This window comes from Bufo gargarizans, chromosome 5 (assembly GCF_014858855.1).
Source record: "Bufo gargarizans isolate SCDJY-AF-19 chromosome 5, ASM1485885v1, whole genome shotgun sequence".
In the NCBI taxonomy this organism is placed as follows: Eukaryota; Metazoa; Chordata; class Amphibia; order Anura; family Bufonidae; genus Bufo; species Bufo gargarizans.
Window position 1 is genome coordinate 186,791,120 of NC_058084.1, and position 21,607 is coordinate 186,812,726.

Consider the following 21,607-nt stretch of genomic DNA (forward strand, 5'->3'; position numbering starts at 1 on the left):
AGAGGAACCTAGGGGAAGGACCATTTACTGACCTGAAACCCATTTCAAGGAAGTTTCCTCCGCTACCTAATAATTCACCCCTTGATGTCTTTCTCACTGTCGTCACTGAACGTTTAAGGTCACTACACGTTCAGAATCCATATCCTAAAAATCTGTCTGAACAAGAGCAGCTGGCACTGATGCAACTACAACAAGATACTACTATCATCATTAAGCCCTCAGATAAGGGGGGCAATGTGGTTGTTTTAGATGTCAGCTGTTATATTCAGATGTGTATGAGGATTCTTGACGATAAAACCTGCTATGCAAAATTAGATCACAATCCCCTTGAGGCCTACAAAAGAGAATTAGGCCAGATTCTTAGTAGGGCAAAATGGCGTAAGCTGATAAGTGCAAACGAATTGGCATATCTTATGCCTGCCTGCCCGACACTACCGGCCTTCTATAGTTTACCTAAAATACATAAGGGGACTATACCCCTAAAAGGGAGGCCGATAGTGTCGGGTATAGGGAGCCTTACGGAAAAAATAAGTATTTATGTGGATCAAATTTTGAGACCCTTTGTGTCTAGTCTACCTTCCTTTGTGAGAGATTCGATGGACGTTCTCAGAAGGCTCAATGACATCAGATGTGAAAAAGATACCCTACTCGCCAGTTTGGATGTAGAGGCGTTATACAGCTCTATTCCACACAAACAAGGCTGTGACGCAGCAAATGCATTCTTACTGGAGAGGGGATCACAATATCGTGAACACAATGAGTTTGTGATCACTTTGTTGAATTTTATTTTACATCATAACATTTTCTTGTTTGACCGTTCCCTCTACCGCCAGCTCAGGGGGGTGGCGATGGGGAGCCCATGTGCTCCTACGTTTGCTAACCTTTACCTGGGCTGGTGGGAGAGGGAGGTTGTCTTCAACGAGGAAATGGAACAATGGACCTCATCCATACTATTATGGATGAGGTTCATTGATGATGTTTTCATTTTGTGGAAAGGCACAAAGGAGGGGTTTGTGAATTTTGTTTCGAGATTAAACAACAACTCTCTTGGTTTGTTTTTTACATCAGAGATTGATGGAAAACGACTCACCTTTCTGGATCTTATGATTGAGATTGACCCTTCGGGTCACATAGCAACCAAGGTGTTCCGTAAACCAACGGCCACGAATGCCCTCTTGAGATGGGAGAGTGGGCATCCCCAACCACTCAAGAAGGGCATCCCAAAGGGACAATATCTCAGGATGAGGCGTAATTGTTCCCAATGGTCCGACTTCAAGGCCTCGGCTGATGACCTTAAAGTACGGTTTACAGATAAAGGCTATCCTAAAGCAATCTTGAAGGAGGCATATCAACATGCAGCAGCATGCAATAGAGAGGAGTTGTTGCATCCGAGGAACAGAACATCTGATGAGCCACAGATACGAATTATCGGCACTTATGACACAGCAAGCAGGGAAATACGCAAGCTCCTCACTGATAACTGGGATATCTTGAAAACTGACCCGGATGTTGGTCATTTGGTAGGTAGTAGCCCCATGATTACATACAGACGAGGGGGAAACATCAGGGATAAACTGGTACACAGTGCCTTTACCAGTCCCAGGGATATAACATGGCTGGGAACCAACAAACCGAAGGGTACCTATCAGTGTGGGAGCTGCGTCGCCTGTAAAGCCATCTTAAAAAGTACGAAATTCAGGAGCTCCATCACAGGACATGAATATACTATTAAGACCTTTATCAACTGTAGAACAGTTGGAGTGGTGTATTTAGCCACCTGTATCTGTGGTATTCAATACACAGGCAAAACGAAACGCGAATTCAGGAGGCGTGTTGGAGAGCATCTCCTTAAAATTAAAAACTTGGGAGACACCCCGATAGCACAGCATGTAGCCACTTGCCATCCTGGTAACTTGGAGTGCTTTAAATTCCAAGGTATAGAACATGTTCGGCCGCCACCAAGGGGAGGTGACATTGATACTTTGCTACTCAAAAAAGAGGCACAGTGGACATTTGTTCTAAACACTGTGAAACCCAATGGCCTCAATGACAATATTTCCTTTGCCTGTTTTATTGAGTAATGTCTAGTTGTAAATATCACTCTTTTAACATATCTTGTAGGGAGTGATATATCTGCCATCTTGAGATCCTTCAGATCCGACTAGTATACTGAATCTGTTATACTGGATTAATCTGGTATTACTGTACATACATTTTCTTTCCAGAAATGCTGCCATCATATTGTAATTTGAGAAGGGAGATTATCCTCCTATAATAATTATAATATTGAAGTGATTCATGATACTGGCTATGCACTCTTATATTACTAATGTCCTCTGGCGCTTTTTAAAACCAGAGCAATCTTTACAGAATAACTATATATCCTCCTTTCTGCTTTAACAATGCAGTGTTAGTGAGAAGACATCAGTCATAGGCTTCTCCCCTCCCCTATGGATGACGCGGAGAAGTGGGTGGAGCAGGAGCTTCCACAGTCCCTTGCTGATGACGAGATGTGATGCGCGTCATCCGGCCGCGACGTGATAAACAGTGCGCGGCCGGATGACGCGCTCTGCTCCGGATTGGGCATCGGCAGTTACGCCTGATAGATGGGAGGTATTTCCTCCATTTAAACAAGCCCGTGCTACGCGCGGGTCACGGCCATATTGCCGAGGGCTCTCTGCTGAACGCACGCCATCAGTGGCGTCCAGCACTCTTCGCTTAAAACACGTGATTCACTAAGTGACCGCTGTCCCCAGTGTAAGGGGAATAAAACTAAAACGGTGACAGTAAATCTAACGTGTTACATAGGGCTATATGCATTACATCAATTGCATATGGTTTAACATCCAGTCAGATGATTCCTGAGGCCTCTTGTTGCTCTGTAATGCACCCTGTGTGAGAGGGTGACATGCTGAGACACCAGAGACTTCAGATGTTTGCTCCTGATGAACCAACTAATAAGTTGGATAAGAGAAACGCGTCGAGCACTCAAAAACTGTGACAACAACTACAGATTGACTTGCTGACTTTTAAGCCCACGGCCTGTTCCGATACTCTCATTAATTGGGATTGAGCTATCCTAGTAGTGTTACCTGACACTGGGTGATGTGCATGGTCTCTTCCACTGGAGACCTGACACATTCACTCACTGTTTCAATCGGGTGCCTATGCAAGGGAGCCTACCATATACCCCAAACCTATGAAGGAACACGCCGTATATTATTAACTCCTTATAATTGGGAGTTCTAGTGGTAGGGATGAATGTTAGGGATCAGCATCATTAGTCTGAGACATCCCATTTCACCCTACTAAGCCTAATGTATTGCAGACAATCTTAATATTTAATTTAATAAAGACAATTTTAACGTACTTTATTTAGGCAGTAAATAGATACACGTGTTTAGTACGTAAACAATATCGTGAACCATTAGTTAATCCAAAAGATTGGTAAGCCAAAGAAAAAGAAGAACTCTTCTAACCCCCGTAGGAGTTACTCTGTGCGGCCTAACCCCTTTAGGGACAGGAAAAACAATGAGGATGAGAGCTTCTTAAACTCCCTCTCTCTGTATTTCCTGCCCCTATAGAGGTCAATCTCATCCATAGCCGTCATGGTGGATGAAACGGAAAAAAATTGAATAATAGACAGATAGTAAGGATGTGTGTGTCTTTAAGATGTTATAGACACCCGGAATTTTCTTTTTTTATAAAAAATTAATATATCGTGTACATGCTCTGTAATTAACATGCGTAGTTAGTAAAAACTTTTTAAACAATACAGCTCATATATATATATATATATATATATATCTCATTAAAATTAAAATAACGCAAAATTGTTAAAGGTAATAAGCTGTCATTCTTACCTTGCTATTCAAATGTGCCGTCTTCTGCTGAAATTTGCTGACTTCTGTATTTGAATTTGAAGTGTTGCCGTATACACCGTGTCTGTTTATATAGGATTTTGAATGTGCTCGGACGGACTATCACAGCCCAATTACCATATTCATAGCCGTGTGTTCCCGCAGCTTCGTAGTCTGGGTGTGTTTTTCCTGTGTCAAGTCAAAGTATCGCTTTAATTATAACTGTCAGCTGCTTTGGTGTGTCACTACACCATTCCCAGGCTTGACAACCGGGTAAAAAGATGTGAGATAAATAAATAGATGACATGGATTGACAGAATAACGGGCGTTGAATGGGCGGTAATTAGGCGTGGTTTGGGGTGTGCAATGGGCGGCGCTTTGGGAGGAGAGGGTGGGGTTATCGCCAGGCCTGTCGACCTGTCACTTTTAGTTTGACGAGTAGTGGAGCTTCTTACTACTTATTTTATTTCATTTAGCACTGGGGACATGGGTAGGAAGGGGAGAGGGTGCCACTGGGGGGCAGATAGTGGCACGGGGGGGGGGGCAGATGAGTTTTTATAAAGAAAAACATTCTTTTAATTAGTTTTATGTTATTAGAGTACTCAATCGTTGGATTAATCTATAGAATACTTGATTACAAAAATAGTTGATAGATGCAGCCCTAGCCAAGTTTCCATTTGCTAAGTGCCTGGAAATGGTCAGGCAGAGACAGGGGTGTAAATAAAGGTGCCACCTGGGTCTAGATGGTGGACTGTGGGAGCTGCTCATAATGGTCAGTGGATCAAATGACTCTCTCTACTGGTCGTCCTCTCCCTCTGTCTAACCACCTAGATGCCACAGTGGACCACTGCATCTAAGGAGTGGCGTCTTACTTTGTCTTTCCCGAGACCATTGCTGTATAGAACAGCAGCGTCCTCATGGTTCAGCAGCACAACCCGGCACTGACATGTTCAGAAGCCATTTATAAATGCTGCTGTTACTCCACAAAGGACAACCTGAACGTTTCAAGTGAAAAAAGGGGGCTGCAGCAATGACGTCGCGTCAGCTTCACATGACCACTGCAGCCAATCTTTTGCTTCAGCTGGCTTCAAAAATTTGCGACTTTTTTGGGCTTATTTGTAACATTTAGCATTTTTATACCACCCAATTAAGCTTTGAAAGGTGGGTGGAAAAGTGGACAAGGTTAGCCTATTGAGCCGATTAAAGCCAGATTTATCAACTGGGCCTCTCTTACTCCAGTAAAGGCGAGGTGTAGAGAATGGACAAGACATCTCAAGACATAACTCTTCTATGTAAAAGTGCACAAAATGCAAACATTGGGCTACATTTGATAAATGTGCACAAATTATGAAAATGCGACTCCTGCAAAACTGATAAATCTCCCCCTATATTCCAAGACATCCATTTCTACATGAATGAGTCAAGACTAACTGTCAAGACCACAGAAGATTTTATATAAAAAGCTTACAAACAAAGACTGACCACAAATCGACAAATAAAAGCCTGGAAATTTGTATTTAAAAAAAAAAAAAAAATCTTTATTGCTTTTCCAAATACACTGCTCAGACTGTTCACCGTAGGAAGCCAATCTTTTGCCTGTTCTTCCCTAGGCTTTCTTCTTGGTTTAATACATTCTGTAAGGACAAGTGTAAGAACTTTGCAACTCGCTTGCCCGTCTAAAAGTGGAAGAAAAATATAAAAAAGTTTCAGTACCTGTACTACACATTGTTCAAATTCATGTTTAGCGGGATTGTCCCACTATGAAAAATAAATGCTGGTTAGAAAAATATATTTCCAGTGCGCTGATTCTTCTTGGCATGTTGAGCATGTGCAACAAACACACACCAGGGGGGCGCCATAACAAGTATGTCGATGCATTATTTAGCAAAGGGAGCAAATTTTTTATGATTCCAATTGAAAACATGATCTAACAAAGTAAGTTAAGGGAGTTATCCTTTTTTATCTCAGCATGCCCAGTGCCCAGACTTACAAGAAGTTACTTATGGTGTACTCCCCAGTCTAATTCCGTTCTAGGCACTTCCGGGATTATGTGCCATACATTGGGCATGTGCTCTTAGCCCAGTTTCAACCTCCAATGTACTGGGGTTGTGAACATTGTGGGCTGAAACCAGGCTAGGATTACATGCCCAATGTACAGCATGTTATTCCGGAAGTGCCTGCAATGGAATTAGACCGGGGAGTGCAGTGCTTGCCCGGTAAGGGATTATACATCATCATAAGTCTGGGCAAAAAAAAACTTTTATAAATATTTTTGGGACAACCCCTTGTTGTTCTTCTAACTCTGTAAGGAGCCACAATACGGTCATTCAATGATCTCCAATTTGAGTGAGAACTTTGGATTCTATGCATCTTTGTACGGCATGCGTTTGTGGCAAATATTTAGAGGGGTTCTTCGACTTTTCTTATTGATGATCTATCCTTTGGATAACTCATCAGCATCTGGGACCCCGCCAATTAGTTTCAGACGGCAGCGGACTCCCGCTGATCAGATGCTGATGACCTATCCGACGGATAGATCATCAGTAAGAAAAAGGCAGAGAACCCCTTTAACTGAAGTAATCCTGTGGACAGAATGCTCCTTCGTCTATCAGCGCATGTGCAGAGCAGTCTCACTGCATCAGCACATGCGCCAACAGATGAAGGAGCACTATTTCAGGGACAGGAGGTTTCAGCAGTAAGATGAACGTCAAATCAGTAGAAGTAGAGATATTTCGGAGAAGCAAGTCACGTGACAAGTTTCAGAAGGCAGCAAATCCACAGTCCTTTGAAACGGCAAGTATAATGGAAAGTTAGTATTTTCCACAGTCCTGAAAATTCTCTATAGGATTGTTAAAGGTATCTTCCAGATCATGAAGGACAAGATTAGTCGTTACACCCTTACCTCAATCATTTCGAAGATGCTTTCTGGATCTAGACTTCCCTTGCCTATTTTTTTCATACAAGTCAAAGTACCCTTGCTTGTCACAGAGATAAGAAGACTTGCCAAAGAACAGGCTTCTTCTTGCAATGTGGCATCTACTACATGTCGGTGACCAATCTGGAGAAAAAAATAAAAATAAAAAAAAATAAAAGACAACCTTTTCAGAGATCACTCAGAATGTCTTCCCACTCCTGGCATTTTTATATAGAAGATAGGCTCTCCTTCAGTAGCACCACTTTTCTAACCAAGAACATGCTAAAGAATGCAAAGCCTAAACAAGGCTATTCTCTCGACTGGTATTTTTGTATAGCATATTATACTTACTCGGCTTAGTGTGACAATACAGGGGACATGCTCTACATTCAGCCGCACACAGTCATAAGGATCATCAGAAAGTTCAATGTCTTTGGATCCCTCGTCATCTTCCAGTACACGTACTTTAGGTATCCTAATTATTAATCAAATATCGTCAGCAAGTGTAATGCTATATAGATACCGTATTTATAAACTTTACATCCCTATATCTAGGGCGACATTGTAATTCAATATATTGAAGAATGTACACCGGCTTGCGGGGCTCCGTTCTCGAAATAGGTGTGGGTCCCAGCACCTATAAGACAATGGGGGCATATCCGAGTGATATGCTCCCATTGTCTATGATGAGACTAACCAGTTAATCTTGTGGCTCATTTTTGCTATGAGGACATTTATTTTATTTTTTTGCCTCACTGCAACTTGGGAAACCTAGCTTTTGTATTTTTTTTTCTCCTCACTGATGTTGCCATGTGAAATGTTTCATTGAATTTTTAATTTTTTTGTACATAGCATTTACTTTTTTTTATTTTAAATTTAGTTTTTCACTATTTTAAGTGGAATGTACAAGAATTGTGCCTGGACACGGGTGTGGGTTTACAAATAGATATTCCGTTGTTATTTTTCTGCATTTCCACACCAAACTCCAATTGTGTTAGTTGTGTTATTTTGCCCCGATCTCTCCCCTTGCAATCTACACAAAAATCTGCAGAAACAACTGACATGCTGTGGATTTCTGGAGCCGCACTGCAGGTCAATTTCTGCACACAAAAATATGCAACGCAGGTGTAGGTAGCCCTAAAGGGGACCTGTCACCGAAAAATGCAATGCAATTTTAAAGCACCATGTTAGAGAGCAGGAGAAGTTGGCCAGATTGATAATATATATACACACACACACACACACATACATACTGTGGGAAAAGATTCAGTAAAAACCTGTAATTTTTCTATTTACTTCCTGTGAAGTGCTATAGTTACAGAAGGGAGTTGTTACCAGCTACCAACCACTAATAACACCCCCACCCCCCTCCCTGTACCAATGCTGTTCACAGGAGGTGGAAAAAGCAGAGATGTAAATGTATAAATTACAACTATATATCCATCTGCTCGGCTTCTCCTGCTCTACAACATGGGGCTATCAGATTGCATCGCATTTTGTGGCGACAGGTCCTCCTTAAAGGGAACCTGTCAAGGCTTTATGTAGTGACAGAGCCCACTGATTTCAGTAGTGTGTCACTTACGTCTCAGGATGTTTTAGCCCTGGAGAACTCACAGAATTCAGTGTACGGCCAGCTCTGCAAGACAGGAGTCTGATGTATTCTTGAGCTTGGGGATCCCATTGCCCTCCAGCCCCTGATTGACAGCTTTCTCCCTATTACTATAAACCAGTATATGGGCATATGGAGCCTGCATCTGATAATTGTACTAGATTTCTTCCTTACAGTGCTGACATGGTGCTGCAATGAATAAACTGGGTTCTTCACGACAAAACCATCTGCACTCAAGTGACACAAAGCTCAAATCATCTACTTTTTGCTCATTGTTGCCCAAAAGGGATGCAAGGGAAAAGTGGAGCCGACTACAATGTCCATTAAATCAAAGCCGGCCATAGCATGTTGTTTGATAAATTTGGCTCATCTTTAAACAAACCCATATTTTTCATCCTATAAGACGCACCCTCACCAAAGTTGGATGAAGATGTTAGTGCATCTTATGGGACAAATACTAACGAGTATTTCAATATGGAAGCGCTCCCTGAGCGGCGTCCAGAGCAGGAGAGGCATGTTGATTGTTAATTGTTTAATATCTGCTCTGAGCCTGAGGGTCTGATCTGAGGTCTGCTTGGGGGTCATTCAAATTGAGGCTCTGATCTGAGGTCTGGCTCGGGGTCATATTCACAAGTGGGGTTCTGTTCTGAAGTCTGCTTGGGGGTCATTTACATTGGGGATCTGATCTGAGGTCTGCTTGGGGGATCTGAAATGGGGGGGGGGGGGGGTCTTATTCACATTGTGACTCTGAGGTGAGGTCTGATTAAGGGCTCATGCACACAAACGTATTTTCTTTCCATGTCCGTTCCATTTTTTTTGTGGACCTTATGCGGAACCATTCATTTCAATGGGTCCGCACGCAAAAAAAACTGAATTTCCGTATTTCCGTTACCCCCAAAAAATAGAACATGTCCTATTATTGTCCACATTACGGACAAGGGTGGTACTGTTTGATTAGGGGCTAGCTGTTCCGTTCCGCAAAATATGGAATGCACACGGATGTCATCCTTATTTTTTGCAGACTGCAAAATGCATATGGTCATGTGCATGAGGCCTAACAGTGGGGATCTGATTAAGGCTCTGCAGTGAGGTCTGAAGAAAAATATTTTTTTCTTATTTTCCTCCTCTAAAACCTAGGTACGTATTATAGGGCGAAAAATACAGCAACTCTTTTGTTTAGAAATGCTACTCCAGTTTTTCTACTCCATCCCTCTGTACTGGAGGGAGTTTGTATTTTTTTGTGACTTTTTAAAAAGTCCCAGTGATCTAGAGTGAGACTATATTAACACAACCACATCCACTTCAAAACTGGAGCAAGAAGTGTAAAAATGCAAAAAGGTTCAAAATTTTCCTTAGGGCTTTTGTGGATTAGATGCAGACCTACAGGTCCTTCTAAAAAAATTAGCATATTGTGATAAAGTTCATTATTTTCTGTAATGTACTGATAAACATTAGACTTTCATATATTTTAGATTCATTACACACCAACTGAAGTAGTTCAAGCCTTTTATTGTTTTAATTAGGGGTGCACCGAAATTCCGGCGGCCGAAAATATCGGCCGAAAATGGGCCTAATCCATTTCGGCCGATATTGGTACATATCGGCAGAAAATATGGTTGGTTATATACGTTCGGGCGGCCGGCCGGCGGCGCCCCTCATGCTGTGCCTCCTAAACGCTTGCCGCTCTAAAGAATCTCCGGCTCAGTGCTGCGCAGCCTGCTGTGTCTGCTCTGTGCTACTGCTGTTGTTAGTGTAGCGTGGCCAAGCTCTGTTCGTTCCGCGGTACAGGAGCTTTTGTTTCCTGTACCCGGCACTTAGTGTGCACTTGCTTTCAGTCCGGCCGGGTACAAGAAACAAATGCTCCTGTACCGCGGACCGAACAGAGCTCGGCCACGCTACACAGGCTACACTAGAGGTGACAAGGGAGGGGGGGTGTAAAATGAGAGTGACAAGGGGGTGTGTAAAATGAGAGTGACAAGGGGGGGGGGGGGTAGAATGAGAGTGACAAGGGGGGGGGGGGTAGAATGAGAGTGACAAGGGGGGGGGGTAGAATGAGAGTGACAAGGGGGGGGGGTAGAATGAGAGTGACAAGGGGGGGGGGGGTAGAATGAGAGTGACAAGGGAGGGGGGGAAGAATAAGAGTGACAAGGGAGGGGGGGGAGAATAAGAGTGACAAGGGAGGGGGGGAAATGAGAGTGACAAGGGAGGGGGGGGAAATGAGAGTGACAAGGGAGGGGGGGAAATGAAAGTGACAAGGGAGGGGGGGAAATGAAAGTGACAAGGGAGGGGGGGAGGGGGAGAGTGACATTTTTTTTTTAAATAACCACTTTGGGTGGCATTGTGTGTATAATATCTATGTATCCGTTTAACTTTATATTTTAATTCACTTTCCTTTTTTTTTACTTAAAAAAAGTATTTTAAAAGTATTTGGGCAAAAAGGCAGTTTCGGTTTTCGGTCAAGGGCATCCTGAATTTTCGGTTTCGGACCAGAATTTTCATTTCGGTGCACCCCTAGTTTTAATATTGATGATTTTGGCATACAGCTCATGAAAACCCAAAATTCCTATCTAAAAAAATTAGCATATCATGAAAAGGTTCTCTAAACAAGCTATTAACCTAATCATCTGAATCAACTAATTAACTCTAAACACCTGCAAAAGATTCCTGAGGCTTTTAAAAACTCCCAGCCTGGTTCATTACTCAAAACCGCAATCATGGGTAAGACTGCCGACCTGACTGCTGTCCAGAAGGCCATCATTGTCACACTCAGGCAAGAGGGTAAGACACAGAAAGAAATTTCTGAACGAATAGGCTGTTCCCAGAGTGCTGTATCAAGGCACCTCAGCGGGAAGTCTGTTGGAACGGAAAAGTGTGGCAGAAAACGCTGCACAACGAGAAGAGGTGACCGGACCCTGAGGAAGATTGTGGAGAAGGACCGATTCCAGACCTTGGGGGACCTGCGGAAGCAGTGGACTGAGTCTGGAGTAGAAACATCCAGAGCCACCGTGTACAGGCGTGTGCAGGAAATGGGCTACAGGTGCCGCATTCCCCAGGTCAAGCCACTTTTGAACCAGAAACAGCGGCAGAAGCGCCTGACCTGGGCTACAGAGAAGCAGCACTGGACTGTTGCTCAGTGGTCCAAAGTACTTTTTTCGGATGAAAGCAAATTTTGCATGTCATTCGGAAATCAAGGTGCCAGAGTCTGGAGGAAGACTGGGGAGAGGGAAATGCCAAAATGCCTGTAGTCCAGTGTCAAGTACCCACAGTCAGTGATGGTCTGGGGTGCCATGTCAGCTGCTGGTGTTGGTCCACTGCGTTTTATCAAGGGCAGGGTCAATGCAGCTAGCTATCAGGAGATTTTGGAGCACTTCATGCTTCCATCTGCTGAAAAGCTTTATGGAGATGAAGATTTCATTTTTCAGCACGACCTGGCACCTGCTCACAGTGCCAAAACCACTGGTAAATGGTTTATTGACCATGGTATTACTGTGCTCAATTAGCCTGCCAACTCTCCTGACCTGAACCTCATAGAGAATCTGTGGGATATTGGGAAGAGAAAGTTGAGAGACGCAAGACCCAACACTCTGGATGAACTTAAGGCCGCTATCGAAGCATCCTGGGCCTCCATAACACCTCAGCAGTGCCACAGGCTGATTGCCTCCATGCCACGCCGCATTGAAGCAGTCATTTCTGCAAACGGATTCCCGACCAAGTATTGAGTGCATAACTGAACATCATTATTTGAAGGTTGACTTTTTTTGTATTAAAAACACTTTTCTTTTATTGGTCGGATGAAATATGCTAATTTTTTTTAGATAGTAAATTTGGGTTTTCATGAGCTGTATGCCAAAATCATCAATATTAAAACAATAAAAGGCTTGAACTAATTCAGTTGGTGTGTAATGAATCTAAAATATATGAAAGTCTAATGTTTATCAGTACATTACAGAAAATAATGAACTTTATCACAATATGCTATTTTTTTAGAAGGACCTGTATTTACTTCTATGGGGCCCTTTTCTTCCATTCTATGGCTCCGCAAAACAAATAAAACATGTCCTATACTTGTCAGTGAAAATCAGGATGTGACCCCATTGAAGTCTATGGGTCCGCAAAAATGCGGTATGCAATCTTCTTTTTTGCCGACATGCTGAACTGTCCGGAAAAAAAACGGATCCGCATTTTTGCGGACAGCATACAGCCGTCTGAATGAGCCCTTAAGCAAACCCCAAAAGATCACCACTCCACTGAAGAGGTAAACACACGCAGAAAGTAATACTTCACCGATAACAGAAAGTGACTAAAGTAGTTACGTTTTAACATTTATTCGTATGCACTAAAACCCAAAACAAAAAAAACAAAAAAACAAATAATGTGTAATACACTGGCTTTATTTTGTGACTTTTTAAAGCCAAAATTCTGGAGTGCTGGGCATGATAAATTTTCCCCATTAACCGTTTAATAAAATGAAGTTTTTATTTAAACTTTATTCAGTATTTATCACGATCTGGTCTCCCCCCCCCCCCCCCCCCCCCCCCACACACACACACACACACACCCCACCCCACATTTTCTAACTGGCTTGACCTTCAGCACATTAAACTCAGCAGAGCTGGGAGGGTTGCCTAACTGCCGAAGTCAGATGTGACATCAGAAGATTTCATAATGCAGACAGTGCACGGACGGCTTCTCCAACAAGTTATCACAACAAAGGCTTTCTACATCGGGACATGTGGATCCCATTGCTTTCATGTATTAAGCACAGCACCAGGGTAACTTCACAGACATTCTTCACATGGTCTTCCTGCTGGAACACAAGTGATGTGTGCTTAAACCACTAATGGTAGAGAACAATCCAGCTACTCCAGTGTTACCATGGGGGACTATGTTGGCTAGTGGAAAATTTTAAGGACTTCAAAGGCATTTCTGTGATATTCATACTCTGAACGCTATATTTTTCAGAGTTCTGCATCCTTGTTCCAGCCACTTGAAAGAAATACAGAACTTTAGAGAACGAACATCTCACAGAGCAATGTAAGCAAGACATAGGCTGCGGCCCATGCACACGCCGAGGCCCCTGGAAATGGCTGATTGGCAGTGGTGCAAAGAGTTGGGCCCTCACCGTCCTGAGGAAAGGCTATTAAATATTACAAATCTGGGTGAGCCCTTTAAATGAACATCAAAAGTGACAAAGAAATCTGGTTGACCTCATGATAGGTCAGCCTGCCGAACATGCTGCATGATCCTGCTCCAGCCACTTGTCCTACAGTTTGTCACAGGACAGTGAGGAGGGGGAGGGGGACATGGCTGATCTTTGGGGGCAAAGAAAAGATTCCCTTATATATTTCTCTATGTTCACTGTAATGAGACAAAAGAAGAAGGAGGCAAAGGAGGATATGTAGCGATTGGATATTTTTTGCGCATTAAAGGTGTAGTCCCATTATAGACTTCAAAATACAGTTTCTCCTCCTTGCTATTAAAGGGGTTGTCCAGACTCAGAGCTGAACCTGGACATATCCCCGTTTTCACCTAGGCAGGCGCTCTGATGCTCTCCCTTGCCCTGTGCTGTATCGCACAGGGCAAAGGCTTTTTGTTTACATTTGGGCACTGCTAGGCAGAGGCTTCCGCCTAGCAGTGTTCCCAGTAATGTCACCGCCTCTGATGGGCGGGCTTTAGTGGTGCCCTAGCCATTTTACAGGCTAAGACAGCACTAAAGCCCACCCATTAGTGTCGGTGATGCCACGGGGCTCACTGCTAGGCGGAAGCCTCCGCATAGCTTACCCATGGAGAGCTTGGTACATTACTGGATCTACAGAAAAAGCCCTTGTCCTGCGCGATTCAGAGCAAGGCAAAAGAAAACATGAAATGCTCCGATAATCATGTCAGAGGGCCCGAGTGGGGGAAGATGGGGATATATAACCCCTTTAAAATACATATAAAATTATTATTTTTTTAAATTCTGCATTGCATTATCTTAAAGATAGCATGCCATTCCAGACAATGCTACATCTGGCATATCCTTATGATCATTCTTACAAATATTGATTAGGAGCAAGAAATCCATCTATAGATTGTGGATGTGTGGCCTAGGTCTTTTTTTTTCTTCTATTATAGTGATGTTGAGGTTATGATACAGCCATTCTGGCCACATCAAGGGACTTCTGCTGTGGCTTTGGTGGGGAAATGGAATCCCAAGCCCCGGCCTGCAGGTACTGTTAGCAGAACGCAGCAGTCCTCTATGAGCAGAGGTATACACATGCACGCCCGGCTGAGCAGTCACCTTACCTTGTATTGAAGAGCGCTGCCTTTACTGCTATAGAAATGGTGTCAAACAGGTTTCCTCCACACTCCAACAGCTGGAAGAAAAGACTATGCTATCAGTACAAGTCTCGACCATGGTTGACGGCATCTCAAACATACTTTTCATGCCTCATGTACAGCATGCAACATAGGGGTCGGAATACGATAAATTGCGCTGAGAAGCAGTTATTAGATAAAAGCATAGTACTGAGGATGTGCGTTCCAGATTCACTCTTATATTTTACACATTTTGTAGAATCTATGCTTTTTTCCTCTCTGGTATCAGCACTCCTCCCCATTTGGCCCAGGTGTTTTTTTTATTAGCAGGAGTCTGCATAAGGCTACATGCACACAAACAGATTTTGTTTCTGTGTCCGTTCCGTTTTTTTTGCGGATAAGATGCGGACCCATTCATTTCAGCATCAGTATGTCCGTTCCATAGCCCCGCAAAAAAAATAGAACATGTCCTATTCTTGTCCGTTTTGCAGACAAGGATAGGCATTGTTACCATGGATCCGCAAAAAAACAAACAAAAAATAAAACGGATGACATATGGACGTCATCAATTATTATTTTTTTTTGGCGGACCGCAAAACATACAGTTGTGTGCATGTAGCCTAAGGGTGTATACATTCCTACCTCCTCTCAGTTGGAGTTCCTGAGAGTATGGGATAAGGCGAGTTCACATGGTGCAGTACTGCACGGCGGCCATTGTTGCTTTGGTGCTGTGCTGGTGAGCTGGTGGGACCCAGTGCCAGGGTGGCTTGGCCAGAAAACAGGGGTGCTGTTTGAATGCTGGGTCCCGGTGCCTGCTGCGGCAAATTTAGAGTAGGTTCCCATTCAAAGAGGCAACCTTGTCGCAGTGAGTGGGCCTACGCTTTTTGATCAAATTGTATACTAATGCCTCATGTACAGCATACAGCATAGGGGTAGGTATACGATAAAGTGCGCTGAGTAACGATGTTAATTATGCTGAAAAAACAGTTATTAGATAAAAGCATAGTATTGAGGATGTGCGATCCAGTTGTTTTTCTTATATTTTACATACTTTTCATGAAAACATTGTAGAATAAAATGGTTCTGTCAGGACCGAGATGAGGAATGACATCACCGCTACCGCGCCAGTCACCGATGTGCACAATGAACAATTAGTCTGGCGGTAATTAGCAACGTTAACGGTCTTGTAATTGCCAAGCACTTAAATCAAGCCTTTTATGCGAGAACAAAGATGCAATTTACAAGAACTTTAATTACTGGAAATTAGATGTTTTCTAAGGGATAAAAGGCATCAGATGCAAGAGGAAGAATAAAAAGGGGAAATCTGCTTATGGTATTGTCTTATTTACATGACACACAAAATACACACTTCAAAGTATCGGCTACGGTCCTCTCTCTGTATGCAGTCTTACAATGGAACACTACTTTTCTGAAGATTTACATTAAAAAAGACAAGACATTCTGCTAGGTTTGGTTTCACATCTACAGTAATATTAAAGTCGCTGAAAAGCTGGTCTTTGGCAACACAAAATGCAGAGAAGAGGGAAGGAGGGATATGAAGCTGCAGTTTCCCATTTTCTTGTAAACCCAATTTTCAATTTATGTGTTTCCAGGTGGAACAAGAGAGTAATGGAGCAATGTGGAGTCCTAAGAAATGATACTCCAGAATTAATATACTGGAGAAATACAGGTACTTTCAAATTTGTTTAGTGGCCATCCTGCAATCATTAAATGACAAGTAAACAGCTCACAGCAAACGCTAAAGACCAATAAACATCCACACATAAATGAATGAACCTCAGTTTTCACTCACCAGCACATCCACATAAAGGACCCAGCAGTGCTCGCCGGGCAGAATGCAGAGCGACTCTAGGTCAATGCTGCTCTGGTTGTCAAATATTTTATAAAGCATGTGGGCGATCTCCGTGCCAAGCTCTTCTCCGCCACGTCCTTCAAACTCTGGAGTGGCATTAGCAGAACTGGGAGATAAAGAAAACACGTCAAATGTTCTGAAAATAGTTACAAATTACAAGGGTATTCTCATCTGCATATCGCTAGAATGTGCTAACACATGATTGGTGTGGGCTTGACCACTGGTACCCCCACCGATCCTGAGAAAGAAGGGGCCAGCCATGCAGGGGAACTTCAGTGAATGGGGCCGACTGCAGTTTCTTGGATTAATAGATAACCAAAGAAAAGTATGTATGTGTAATAGACATATCTATCTATATAGATCTATATTTGTTTTAACTGGTGCTCTATCCTCAGACACAGAACTGCAGGTTATGAAGCTTTTAGAATTAAAGCCACCCTGTGGTTCAAAGGGGAGGGGGGGGGGGGAAACACACTATCAGCGTGGCTGATGAAGACAGATCCAGACCCATTTAACTTGATCCGTCTGCACCGCAAAAAAAAAAAAAAATCAAATAGAACATGCGCCTCAAAACAACCCCTACACATGTTTCATGTTGTGCTTCCTCAGGGGGTGAGCTCTACCCCCTGAGGAAGCACAATGTGAAACACATGTTGTGGTTGTTTTGAGGCGCCATGCTGGGTTTGTATTACTTGTGTGCGCAGTTTTGTATATCAATTTGGATGTACAGTACAGACCAAAAGTTTGGACACATCTTCTCATTCAAAGAGTTTTCCTTATTTTCATGACTATGAAAATTGTAGATTCACACTGAAGGCATCAAAACTATGAATTAACACATGTGGAATTATATACATAACAAAAAAGTGTGAAACAACTGAAAATATGTCATATTCTAGGTTCTTTAAAGTAGCCACCTTTTGCTTTGATTACTGCTTTGCGCACTCTTGGCATTCTCTTGATGAGCTTCAAGTCATCTGTCACCTGAAATGGTCTTCCAACAGTGAATAAATCCCAAACAGTGTCACCAGCAAAGCACCCCAACACCATCACACCTCCTCCTCCATGCTTCACGGTGGGAACCAGGCATGTAGAGTCCATCCGTTCACCTTTTCTGCGTTGCACAAAGACACGGTGGTTGGAACCAAAGATCTCAAATTTGGACTCATCAGACCAAAAGCACAGATTTCCACTGGTCTAATGTCCATTCCTTGTGTTCTTTAGCCCAAACAAGTCTCTTCTGCTTGTTGCCTGTCCTTAGCAGTGGTTTCCTAGCAGATATTCTACCATGAAGGCCTGATTCACACAGTCTCCTCTTAACAGTTGTTCTAGAGATGTGTCTGCTGCTAGAACTCTGTGTGGCATTGACCTGGTCTCTAATCTGAGCTGCTGTTAACCTGCGATTTCTGAGGCTGGTGACTCGGATGAACTTATCCTCCGCAGCAGAGGTGACTCTTGGTCTTCCTTTCCTGAGGCGGTCCGCATGTGAGCCAGTTTCTTTGTAGCGCTTGATGGTTTTTGTGACTGCATTTGGGGACACTTTCAAAGTTTTCCAAATTTTTCGGACTGACTGACCTTCATTTCTTAAAGTAATGATGGCCACTCGTTTTTCTTTACTTAGCTGCTTTTTTCTTGCCATAATACAAATTCTAACAGTCTATTCAGTAGGACTGTAGGCTGTGTATCCACCTGACTTCTCCACAACACAACTGATGGTCCCAACCCCATTTATAAGGCAAGAGATCCCACTTATTAAACCTGACAGGGCACACCTGTGAAGTGAAAACCATTTCAGGTGACTACCTCTTGAAGCTCATCAAGAGAATACCAAGAGTGAGCAAAGCAGTAATCAAAGCAAAGGGTGGCTACTTTGAAGAACCTAGAATATGACATTTTGAGTTGTTTCACACTTTTTTGTTATGTATATAATTCCACATGTGTTAATTCATAGTTTTGATGCCTTCATTGTGAATCTACAATTTTCACAGTCATGAAAATAAAGAAAACTCTTTGAATGAGAAGGTGTGTCCAAACTTTTCGTCTGTACTGTATGTCCTGCTTTACTTGATTATATCTTGCTGCTGTTATTGTGTACTTGGTGCCTCATCTGTGGTGTGTATCAATATCTTATTTTAGTTTTTTAATCGCTCATCATAATAAAGTATCTTAATGTTTACAATTATATATATGTAGAGTGCATTCTTTATTTGTGTTGCTAGTTTAGTTTATGCATCTGCATTGTTTCCAATGGGCCCTATTTTTATCTGGGATACGGAGTGCCCGCGCCCAGTGCCCATATATTGCGGACGAACTGTTTGCGTGCCGCAATACAGGCAACGGCTGTGTGCATGAGCCCTAACTGGGGAAAGAACAGAACACTTCCCTGGTGACCTCCTTTTCATCTTTTTACCTGCTGATCCACAATTCCCAGGCTTCTATTCTGCCATCATGGGCGGATTGGCAACGTACCCAACGGGAAAAGTCCTGGTGGGCTGATTGCCTTTTACTATGCAGTGGCACGTTGGACCACCCTTTCTGCCATACTCTCACATGACTGCAGGCGCCAGTGGCCGAGAAGTGCATCACAGGGAGGGTGCGGGGCCTCCTCACACATTCATTCAGGGGAAACATGTCAGCAGTCACCCCATCCCCACAAGATGAAGAAAGGCGAGTGGGGCACCTTTGGCATTAAGAAGAAAGCTAACGAAGGTGAGATGACCCTATAAAGGGATGAGAGAGTCAGACCATTCTGTTCAGACTACAGGCAGGAAAGAGACGCAGACACAACTGTAATTAGTTGGGGCAGACAAGATATAGTACAAGGATTGAAGAGTTTTGTTACAGGAAAGTGTTAGGCTACTTTCACACCAGTGTTTCCAAAATCACACAGAGCAACCCGGTGGTGGAAAACAGTGAAAAAAGGTATTACTCCATACCTTCTAGAGACCCAGTAGGTCAAACGATTTAAATCATAGTGAGGGAATAACGTGCCGTCGTGATGATCTCATGGAAACAGAATTACCGGTAAAACTAATTCCGGTTTTTCCATAGCATCATCACGACGGCATACAAGGAGATATAAAAAATATATCAGTTAAGGGGGGGCTACAGCCTGGAGGACTTTCCGCCCGAAGGACAGATCAGATGATCTGGAAAGATCCAGGCGATAGTGCTTTATAAAAGGTATGAATGCTGGACCAAGTGCCAGCACGACAGATTTCCTCCAGAGAAGCCCCAGCTCTCTCAGCCTGAGAGGAAGACATGGCCCGAGTGGAATGGGCCCCAATGTGGACTGGACATGTAAGATTTTGTATTTGGTAACAAAGACTAATGGCTTCTTTGAGCCATCTAGCTATAGAGGACCGGGAGGCTTTTTGGCCCTTAAATCTTCCTCCAAAGAGAACTAGTAAGTTGTCAGATTTCCTAAACTTTCCCGTCACAGCGATATAGTTTAGGACTGCCCGTCTAACGTACAGAGAGTGAAATGCTGATTCTTTGTCATTAGAGGGGTGTTGGCAATAGGAAGGTAGGGTAACTTCCTGGCTCCGATGAAAATTGGATAAAACTATGGGGAGAAACCCAGGATCCAGACGGAGAATTATTCTATCATCTAGAATACGGAGGTAGGGTTCCCTGATTGATAGGGCTTGTAATTCTCCTACTCTGCGGGCCGAAGTTATTGCAATTAAGAAGGCCGTTTTCAAGGACCATAATTTTATTGGACAGTCAGACATGGGTTTAAAGGGTAGTAAAGTAAGGCCTGTAAGAACGATGTTCAGATCCCAGGAAGGGACACGGGCGGTGATCGTTGGGCGGAGCCTCGTCGCTGCCTTAATGAATCTTTTGATCCAACGATGGCCGGCTATATCTTGGTCAAAAAAACAACCCAGGGCTGAGATCTGGACCTTCAAGGTAGAGGGTCTAAGTCCCAGGTCTAGACCTTGCTGTAGGAAATCCAGTATTCTTTGGATGTTGGGTTTATGTAAGTGTGGCGATTCGTCCCCACTCCAGGAACAAAAACGTTTCCAGATCTTAAGGTAGATTGCTGACGTTACCTTCTTTCTGGAGGCTTTCAGAGTAGCAATAACTTCGTCTGACAGGCCCTGAAGTTTCAGGGTTTGGGACTCAGGATCCAAGCTGCCAATTTTAGAAACTGCGGGTTTGGGTGTAGAACTGGACCCTGCTGGAGTAGATCCCCCCCGCACAGGAAGGGGCCATGGATCCTGTAGAGAAAGTTTCTGGAGAGATGAGAACCAACTTCTCTTTGGCCACAGGGGAGCGATCACAATCACCGTGGCCTTGTCCTGGAGAATTTTCTGTACCACCTTCGGAATTAGAGGAAGTGGAGGGAAGGCATAGCACAGATTCCAATGCCAACGGATGGCAAAGGCGTCTAAGGGATGAGGTCTGTCCCTGGGGTTTAGGGAACAGAATGTTTCCACTTTTGAGTTTGCCCTGGTGGCAAACAGATCCACGTCGGGCATCCCCCATTTTCTTACTACTAGCCCGAAAATTTCTGGACTTAGAGACCATTCTGTATGATCGATCCTGTGGCGGCTGAGAAAATCCACTTCCTGATTTAGTATTCCCTTCAGGTGAACTGCCGATATAGAGGCCACCTTCTGTTCTGCCCAAGCAAAGATCTTTGTTGTCAGTGCCTGTAGGGTTACGGACCGTGTTCCCCCCTGATGGGAGAGGTAGGCAACGGCTGTAGTGTTGTCCGATAGCACTTTTATGTGATGATGACACAACATTTCCTCTGCTACCTTCAATGCTTCCCAGACTGCTCTCAGTTCCCTGAAATTTGATGACTGGGATCTGATCGAATCTGGCCAAGTGCCCTGGAACATACAATCCCCCACCTTTGCACCCCAGCCGGACAGACTTGCGTCTGTTATTACCTGAATCTGGGGAGTCTTCGGCCAGGGACTTCCCCGGGATAAGTTCCCGTGGTTTTTCCACCAATTTAGGGACTGTAGAATCCGAGTTGGTGGGCTTACTTGACGATCTAGAGAGGATTGGCACCTGTTCCAGACACTCAGGATCCAGGACTG

The 21,607-nt window shown here is 43.5% G+C and overlaps 1 protein-coding gene across 1 annotated transcript in view; it reads right to left on the reverse strand.

The window, feature by feature from the left end:
* Window positions 1-5,367: 5,367 nt before the first annotated feature.
* EXOSC7 (exosome component 7) overlaps window positions 5,368-21,607 on the reverse strand; it is a 30,739-nt gene continuing 14,499 nt past the window's right edge. The window contains exons 4-8 of the mRNA XM_044295868.1: window positions 16,494-16,659; window positions 14,669-14,739; window positions 7,126-7,249; window positions 6,763-6,918; window positions 5,368-5,536 (exon numbers count right to left, since the gene is read on the reverse strand). Of these exons, the coding sequence (XP_044151803.1) occupies window positions 5,432-5,536; window positions 6,763-6,918; window positions 7,126-7,249; window positions 14,669-14,739; window positions 16,494-16,659 (622 nt within the window). The 3' untranslated portion in view covers window positions 5,368-5,431. The remainder of the gene's footprint in view (window positions 5,537-6,762; window positions 6,919-7,125; window positions 7,250-14,668; window positions 14,740-16,493; window positions 16,660-21,607) is intronic.